Source organism: Cyanistes caeruleus, chromosome 2, assembly GCF_971803275.1.
Source record: "Cyanistes caeruleus chromosome 2, bCyaCae1.hap1.1, whole genome shotgun sequence".
Lineage (NCBI taxonomy): Eukaryota > Metazoa > Chordata > Aves > Passeriformes > Paridae > Cyanistes > Cyanistes caeruleus.
In genome coordinates, this window is record NC_141702.1 from 90,518,225 (window position 1) to 90,527,965 (window position 9,741).

Below are 9,741 nucleotides of genomic sequence, written 5' to 3' on the forward strand. Positions count from 1 at the left end.
CATGGTACTTCAACACCTGAGATTCTGGCTTCTCTGGTGATCTCTATGGTGTCAGATAATAACTTTTAATAGTAAGAGCTCACTAGACACTGGCCAAAAATCTATGATGACAAGTGACAGGACCTGAGAGAATGGCCTGAAGTTGTATCAGGGGAGGTTTAAATTGGGTGTTAGAAAATGGTTCTTCACCCAGAGGGTGGTTGGACACTGAAACAGGCTCCCCAGGGCAGTGGTTGCAGCACCAAGCCTGACAGAGTTCAAGAAGTGCCCCTACTTTAACATATGTAATTAAATGAAAGGTAATGAGCTTATACTACTTACTGACCCGAAGTGGCCCACCAATCCCCATTTGCAGGCTGGTGAGGGTTACTCCGGTCTGCCAACTCTATATGGTTGACATCCGAGGTAGTTGAGATTAGCTTAACTATGCTTCTGTACAGTATTTTGCTTAGCACTCCAAACACTAACACCGTCAGCAAAACAATGACTAGCAGTGACAGAATAGTTTTCACTACTGAAGCCCACCACCCCGAGAGTCCCCAGTTTTTAAACAGTCCATTGAACCAGTCATCAGCTTCTTGCTTGACTTGTCCGATCATGCTTTTCATCTCTCGGAGTGTGGCATGGATGTTAGGAGCTTTCGATGTTAGATCCATACAGCAAAGACCTTCAAACTCCTGGCACTCATGCCCGTGGAGCAATAGGAGAAAGTCTATTGCAGCACGGTTTTGAAGTGTCGCCTGCCTGGTAATTTCCTCATCTTCTAGGAGGGCACTTATGGCATTGGATGTTAAATTCGCTTGTTTTACTACCCAGCATTCTAGGTGTCCCAATTCACCTAGAGCCTTAGCTGCAGCTACCCAGGGAAGGAAAATGGATGCAGCAATCCTTTTTGATTTTGACCAATGGAAAATTTCTGAGTCACAATTTTCATATTTTCATTTTGTAGCACTTCTCTTTTGAATTTTTTTTGTCAAATTGTTTTTATGGGTCCACTCGCCAATTAATGTTTGATTGGGCGCTAACAGCAATAGACGCCCTATGGTACACGGCCCTCCGAGGAGACGGGATGGAATTCCTGCCCATGCATGGTCCCCACAAATGAGGAACAGTCCTTTGGGGAGGCTTTTGGGATGTGTATGAGCTGAAGAGTGCACTTTGATGTAGCTTAGTACACGGCACCACCTTTTTGCTGTGAACTCTTCTTGATGTTGTACTATATGGTGGAATGTTTCTTTATGAGTTGGAGGACTGACCCTAAAGTGTACACAGTATGATGCTGGGGAGGAACCCAGCAACTCTAACTCCTGGGGTTCCTGGGTTGCCTTAGGAAAATGGGGTAGCCACTCCTCAACTGGGTTTCTTAACTCTGCTTCTACATGAGTGCTGTGTAGTTTATTATCTGCCTCAGGAGTCAGTGTACTAAAGCTGTGTGTGAATTCATCATGCTGCAAGGAAATTCCTACCAGGCAGGTAGACACAGGATTTTTTGCTGCTGCGGTCAATAGACATATGTTTTCCTGTTGGATTGTTTGTGCCAGGGTCACCCAGACATTTTGGCATGGCTGTGAGACGATCCAGGCTGCTGTCAGGCTGCTCAGTGCGAGCAGGATGACAGCAGGGTTAAGGCTCATCATGGATTTGAGTAAGAGGTAGGTTATTTCTAAAAAAAAGGAAACAGACATTCTTTAAAACATATTCACAGTTACAGTATGCAGGTCAGAGGCTAGAGAGGTTTCTTCTTGCTCTCTTCAGCAGCGTCTTCTTTTGGAAGCGACAGCCACTTGCTTCTCTTCTCTTCTTGCTGGTGCTGGATTCTTTGGAACAAAAGGTTTTACCCATTTCTGAGGGATCCACCGGGGGCCTGAAGGGGTGGATACACACGCGTAACCTCACCCCCAGGTGACAAGTTCATAGGGACCCTTGGTTTGCCAAGTTTCAGGGTCCCTGATTAACACCGGTGGATGCTGTGACAATTTAAACTGATCACTACTGTTAAAATGCCGAGTTACAGGAGGATTCATGTTTTCAAATGAGCAGTTTAGGAAGTTAATGGTAAACAGAGCTTTACAGAGTTTCTGTTGGGGAGACATCCACACTGCCTCGCTACCTTGCCTGGCTAGGACTTGTTTGAGCGTCTGGTGTGTACGCTCAATTACAGCCTGACCTGTGGGGGAGCGGGGGATGCCAGTTTTATGTTCCACTCCCCACTGCTGGACAAATTCCAGGAACTCCTTGGATTTATATGCTGGGCCATTATTTGTTTTAATTTCTTTAGGGATTCCCAATACGGAAAAGGCCTGTACTAAGTGTTGTTTAGCATGCACAGACTTTTCTCCTGCATGAGCAGAGGCATACACTGCTCCTGAGTATGTATCAATACTCACATGTACATACTTAAGGCGACCAAAACTGGGGATGTGAGTGATATCTGTTTGCCACACCTCACAGCTCTTGGCCTCTGGGATTAACTCCGATGCCTAATGATGGCACTGCCTGGAGCTGACAATTGGGACAGGTAGCCACGATGGCTTTGGCCTGATTCCGTGTCAGCTGGAACTGACGGATCAGTCCTGGCACATTTTGATGATATTGCTGGTGACTTATTTTTGCCTGCTGAAACACATCAGGGAGACATACCTTTTCGGCTGGGGCAGCAAGGGAATCAGCCTTCCGGTTCCCCTCAGCGATTTCACCTGGCAATGGGGTGTGCGATCTTATATGCATCACATAGAAAGGTTGCTCTCTATTCGAGACCAAGTAAATCAGTTTTGAAAGCAATCTAAAGAGATGTTCATTCTCAATGTCTTTGAGAACTGCCTGTTCCGCTCTGGACACCACTCCTGCTACGTAGGCTGAGTCAGTAACTAAATTAATTGGTTCTGAAAATTTTTCAAAGGCTCTCACGACCGCAGCTAGTTCAGCTATCTGGGGTGACCCCTCTACAAACTCAACATCAGCTTCCCAAAGCTGAGTCTGTGGATTTCTCCAAGTCATCACCGACTTGTTGGATGTCCCAGATGCATCAGTGAACACTGTGAGAGCTTTGAGTGGCCTCCGGCTCCTTTTCTCACGAGGAATGAGATGGAATTCCTCATGAAACATTTTGTGTGATGGTGCATGAACTGAAATTTGCCCACTATAGCTGTCCAGAGCTAACTGGAGGTTAGCATTGCTCTGTAGCAGATGCTCAAACATCTCTTTGGTCAGTCTCTCAGGGGAGTTTTTCCCTTCTCCAGAGAGCCTGACTGGGAGGTGAATACACATAAAGTCACAACCTGCCAGTTCCCGCAGCCTTACCCTGGCCTTTTGAATCAGCTGAGCCATCAGCTCTTGTGGCTTGGTGATAGTCTTGGGTCTTTGATGGGAGAGGAAAACCCATTCTGTTATTAAGAGTGGGTCTCTCTGCCCTTCGGCCCATTGGAATATTAACCCATGTAGGTGTGGCAATTTTCCCAGGACAATAAATTTGAAAGGCAGCTCAGGTTTGAAGCGGTGTGCCTGTCTTTCTGTCAAGGCCTTTTGTGCCTTTTCAATTACAATTTTTGCTTCAGGAGTCAGCACCCTGGGAGACAGTAACTCTCTCTCCCCTTTTAATAAATTGAGTAGGGGGCTCAGGTCCTCATTGGTGAGACCTAGCCAGGGTCTGACCTAGTTTAGTGATCTGCATAGAGAATGAAGATCTGCTAGAGTTTTAGGATTCCCAATAATTTCCAATTTTTGTGGAACAACAGTCCATGCTGTAATTTGCAGGCCCAGGTATTTCCAAGGTGGCATCCTTTGAACTTTGTCTTCCTGCAATTGGAATCCAGCAGAGGTTAAAACTTTAACCACTAGGTCAAGGGTATCTTTCAGTATGTTGTTATTGGGACAGCATATTAAAATGTCGTCCATATCATGCAAAATGATAGCCTCTCTCTTTTCAGCACGCACTGAGGACAGCAATGACCCCACATACCACTGGCAGATGAAGGGGCTGGCTTTCATCCCCTGAGGTAATACTGTCCAGTGGTACCATTTCATTGGAGTTTCCCTGTTAATGGTAGGAATGGAAAAGGCAAACCTTGGTGCATCCTCTGGATGCAGGGGAATTTGAAAAAAGCAGTCTTTAATATCCAGTACTGCTAGTAGCCAATCTTGTGGTAGCATGGTTGGGGAGGGCATTCCTGGTTGGAGAGATCCCATGTTTTGTATTTTTTTGTTTATTTCTCTTAAGTCTTGAAGGAGACGCCATTTATCTTTCCCTGGCTTTTTTATTACAAACACCGGGGAATTCCAAGGGCTGGTTGTTTCTACTATGTGTCCCTTAGCCAATTCTTCTTCCACTAATTTTTCTAGTGCCCCAGGTTTTTGTTTGCTGAGAGGCCACTGGTTCACCCAAATTGGATCATTATCTAGCCAAGATAATTTTTGGACAGGACGCTCTACAGTGGCCCCTATCAAAAATCCTGAGGTGTCTCAGGAATAGTGAGTTTTACCCCCCACTGCAACATGGTATCTCTTCCCCCACAGGGGGCACTTGTAGTCAATTACAAAAGGTCGGACACTAGCTATCCTACTGTCCGGACCTTCGATCTGTACAATATCCCTAGCAATTTTTGCCAGTTTCATCCCTCCAACACCCTGTATTTTTCCTGCCACTGGTTGTAGTTCCCAGTGTGAGGGCCACACCTTTTCCAGTATGATGGTCACATCTGCCCCAGTGTCAATTAACCCTTCTACATGGAGATGTTCTGATTTATGTGTTAAATTGCATCCTATAATTGGCTTGTTTTCACCCACTACTTCTGCCCAGTAAACTCCCGGTGCTTTGTCATCTACTGGGACTTCTGTTGGAACAGGGATTACCTGGGCTATTACCTGCCCTTTGTCTATATAGAAAGGTGGTTGGGGGCACCAAGCTAAGAGAGTGAGGTGTGTTAGGTCTCCCGTGATTGTCATGGGAGCCACCTCAATCTCTATTGGTGTGTGTGCGCTGTGTCTCCAATAACAAAATACCTACTATCCAGTCCAGCCAGGTCTTGTGAATTATCCTGCAAATCTACTTCCACGACAGTCCAGCGGTCAGATCTGAAACAAAAAGCTTTAGAAGTTACAAGTCTGAATCGCTTCTGCGGTTGCCAGATGACTCGATCTTCCTGAGTGTGACCCAGCTAGCTCAGTGATGAGGTTTCTCTTCACTCGAGTTTTGAGCCAGCATATGTTTGTGAGATTCACTGATTTTCTTCAAGAATTCAAGTCTATAGAGCGAGTAAAGAAATCAGGGGGGGACTCTCTCTCTGGTTTGCATTCCACAGTTTATTTCTGTGAAGGGGAATCCAAGGGACGAGAGACCAAGGATTTGGGGTCTGGGGGGTCTCTTTTAACAGGGTTTCTCGGAGGGAGGGAACATCAGAGAGAGAACCAATTATTTTTCTCAGTTAGTACATCTTACAAACTTTCTACAAATCAAGGTTACACACACCAAGATAAGAAATAACAGACACCAGCTTCTTCAAATGCCCACAAAGGTGTAGGAGTATTCTCCACAGAGGGGCAGAGGAGGAGAGAGGGGGGGGGCTTGGTTTCCTGGCAACCCAGGGGGGAAAGAAAGGGAAGGCAAGGTAAGCATGCCCTCACAGCTTCCATAGCTCAGAGACATTCTGGGACAGGAACAACAAAGTTACAAACTTCCGTGTTGGAAAGAAGGGTTCTCTTCTCTCAACCCCGTGCTTTCCTGGGCTAAAGAAACTTCAAGCAGCTGGAAATGCCAGCGGGGTCCTCTCTTTACTCTATCCGGCCTCTCACCGTGGGGCTGAGGAGAGAAACTTCAGTAACCATGGGAACTTGACGCCAGGTAAACAATTAGGAAAAAGAGAAGCTGGGGGTGGGGGGAGGATCACAAATAAAAGATGGGAAAAGATACATTTCAGGCTATCAACTACAACATCTCCCCCTAATTTTTTCCAAAAGAAGGAAGGGAACTTGGTTTTACTTCTTCAAACCAAGGGGAAGGGGTTTGGGGTGTATTGGGATTTGGGAATTCCACAGCATTTATCTGAGGTGCAGGAGAAATTAACTTGGTGATGGTGGTAACACACCAACGTTGCAAAACAGAAAACATAATCAAAACAACAACAACAATTGCAAAAAACCCTAAAACAGTCCGGAAAACAGAAGACAGCCATCCCGAAAATCCCCTTCCTAAGAAAATGTTCACAAAACTGTCATGCTGGGGATGGTTTCTTCCTAAATTACAAGTTAACAAGGAACAAAAAACATTAGCTGAATTCATCAATAAACAGATTCAACAGTGGAAAGTCAGGGTAGAATGGAGAATCTGGATTTCCTTCTCCACCCAAATACCTGTTTGTTCTTTGAACTTCTGCCACTGAAATATCGGGGGGTCTTGTGGGGTGTTTTTCAATGTACGGTTTTACCCACTTCTGTGGGACCCACCGCAAACCCAGGGGTGTTGATACACAAGCGTATCCTCTTCCCCATGTCACTAATTTGTAGGGACCTTCAATTTTTCCACTCTCAGGGTCTCTCATCAGCACTGGTGGATGTTCCTTGAGCTTGTGTTTGCCATGAGGGGAGAAATGCTTAACCACAGGGGGGTTTTGATCTTCCATAGAACAATTTAAAAAATTGAGAGTGAACAGGGCTTTGCATAATCTTTCCTGTGGTGTTAACTTTACTTTGTCTTTCCACTGATTTTTCAAAACTCTTTTGAGTGACTGGTGTGCTCTCTCTACTATTGCTTGACCTGTTGGAGAGTGTGGGATTCCTGTCTTGTGTCTCACTCCCCATTCCTGCAAAAATTCCTTAAACACTTTTGAAATATATGCTGGTCCATTATCTGTTTTAATTTCTTTAGGGATTCCTAGCACAGAAAAAGCTTGCAATAGGTGCTTTGTGGCGTGCACACCTTTTTCTCCTGCATGGGCTGAGGCAAAAATTGCTCCCGAGAAGGTATCAATAGATACATGTACATATTTTACTTGTCCAAATTCAGGGATGCGTGTTACATCAGTTTGCCATACTTCACAGCTTTCAAGTCCCCTTGGATTAACTCCAGCACCCAGGGATGGCAGAGCTGTGCGCTGACAGTGGGAACATGTGGCCACAATGGCTTTGGCTTGATCTCGTTTCAGATTAAACTGTCGAATCAGGCCTGGTACATTCTGATGAAACATTTCATGGCTTAATTTTGCCTGTTGAAACAGGTCAGGGAGTCTGGCCAGCCCAACAGGGCCAGCAGCCAGGGAATCAGCTCTGTCATTCCCTTCTGCTATGAAACCAGGTAATTCCATGTGCGACCGGGTATGCATAACAAAGTAAGGATGTTCTCGATGGGACACTGCATAAATCAATTTTGAAAGCAATTCAAACAAAGTTCTGTTTGAGATCTCCTTGAGGACTGCATTTTCTGCTCTGGAAACCACTCCTGCTACATAGGCTGAATCAGTGACCAAATTGAATGGTTCTGAAAATCTCTCAAATGCTCTAACCACTGCTGCTAACTCAGCAATTTGAGGGGATCCTTCCACATAATCAACATCTGATTCCCACTGCTGCGTCTGAGGATCTTTCCAGGTCATTACTGACCTTCGGGATGCTCCAGAAGCATCAGTAAAAACAGTCAAAGCTTCAAGGGGCTTCTGACTCCTCTTATCTTTTGGTACCAAATTAAATTTTGAATTAAACAATTTGTGTGCAGGGGCATGAACTGAAATCTGCCCAGTAAAATTCTCCAGAGCAATTTGCAGGGTCTCTTGATTCCTCAAGAGGTGCTCAAACATTTCCCTGGTCATCTTCACTGAGGAGGTTTCTTCCTCAGAGAGGCTTAGGGGCAAATGTATGCATGAAAAATCACAGCCAGCAAGTTCTCTGATTCTCAGCCTGGCCTTTCCAACTAGCTGGGCCATCAATTCCTGTGGCCTTGTAATATTTTTGGACCGATGGTGACTGAGAAAGACCCACTCAATTATTATCAAATGGTCTTTCTGGTCCTTGTCCCACTGAAAAATCAACCCCTGAAGGTGTGGCAATTTCCCCATTACAATAAATTTGAAAGGCAGCTATGTGCCTGTCTCTTCTCCATCATACTGCTTACCTTCTCTAAAGCATCCCTGGCTTCTTGAGTCAGTGTCCTTGGAGCACTCAGCTCATCTCCCCCTTTCAATAAATTGAAAAGAGGGGCTAGGTCATCAGTGGCAATGCCTAGCCAAGGCCTAACCCAATTCAGTGTTCCACACAGAGAGTGCAAGTCGACTAAGGTTTTGGGATTGCTGTTAAAAGCCAATTTTTGAGGAACAATTGTTTTTGCTGTGATTTCCAGACCTAGGTATTTCCAAGGAGGCATCTTTTGTACTTTTTCCTCCTGAAGGGTGAGTCCTGCAGTTGTTAAAACTTCAATCACCCGGTCCAGTGTGGACTGGAGCAATTTTTCCTGGGGGGCACACACTAGCACATCATCCATATAATGCAGGATAATGGCTTCCCCCACCTCAGCTCGCACAGGGGATAACAAGGTGGCAACATACCATTGGCAAATCACAGGTGAATTTTTCATCCCTTGGGGGAGGGATTTCCAATGAAACCTTCTCAGTGGGGCTTCTCTGTTGAGGGAAGGCACAGAAAAAGCAAACCTGGAGGCATCTATAGGGTCTAGAGGAATTTTAAAAAAGCAATCTTTGATGTCAATCACAGCCAATTCCCAATCTTGAGGAAGCATGGCAGGAGACGGCATTCCTGGCTGAAGAGGTCCCATGTCTACAATGACTTTGTTAATTTCTCTCAGATCATGAACTAATCTCCACTTGTCTTTCCCTGGCTTTTTAATGACAAACACTGGGGAGTTCCAAGGGCTAAAAGTAGGTTCAATATTGCCTTGAGCCAATTGCTCATCTACTAACTCATTTAGCGCCTTTAATTTCTCTTTACTCAGCGGCCACTGGGGTATCCAAATTGGGGAATCTGTGGTCCATTCTAGTTTTTGGGTCTGGCGCTTCTCAGTGGCCGCAATCAAAAATCCTGAGGTGTTTTCGGAATTTCAATGCGGACTCCCCATTGGGACATGACATCTCTTCCCCACAGGGGAACCTGGAAATCAGTGACAATGGGGCGAATAGATGCTATTTGCCCATCAGGTCCTCTAATCTGAATGGGTTCCTTGGATATCTTGGCCAACTGGGCTCCCCCTATACCTTGGATGTGGCTAACCATCGGTTGCAGTTCCCATTGTGGTGGCCATCTCCTTTCAGGGATGACAGTCACATCTGCTCCTGTGTCTATCATGCCTGTCATTCCCATGCCTTCCCTACCTTTCTTCAAATGGCATGAGATGATGGGTTTGTTTTCTCCCACTGCTTGAGCCCAGTAGATCTGAGGTGCTGCATCATCTACTGGGATCCCTGATGGAATGGGAATAGCTTGAGCAATTACCTGCCCTTGTGCCAGGTAGAATGGTGGGTTGATGCACCGTGCCAAAAGGATGAGTGCATCCAAGTCAGCTGAAAGAGTGACAGGAGAAATTTCAATCTCTGGGGGTGTGTTTTTTGTGTCCCCAATAACAAGAAACTTACAATTCAAGTCGGGGGTCAGTTTTTCCCTCAGCGGGTCAACGGAAACAACCGTCCAGTGGCGAGACCTAAAAAAATGATCTTTCACAGTAAACAATTTGAGAGGTAATTTTGGCTTCCAATCTTCATAACCCTTGGTGTTATTTCGGTGGCAGAAGTCAGACCTGTGAGAAAT

The 9,741-nt window shown here is 45.5% G+C and overlaps 1 protein-coding gene across 1 annotated transcript; it reads right to left on the reverse strand.

Annotated features, from left to right (window-relative positions):
• Positions 1 to 317: 317 nt before the first annotated feature.
• Positions 318 to 1,729, reverse strand: LOC147654980 (uncharacterized). The gene is given in 1 exon segment (XM_086875212.1): positions 318 to 1,729. A coding segment is annotated over 1 exon segment (1,368 nt). The 5' UTR covers positions 1,686 to 1,729.
• Between the last annotated feature and the right edge of the window lie 8,012 nt (positions 1,730 to 9,741).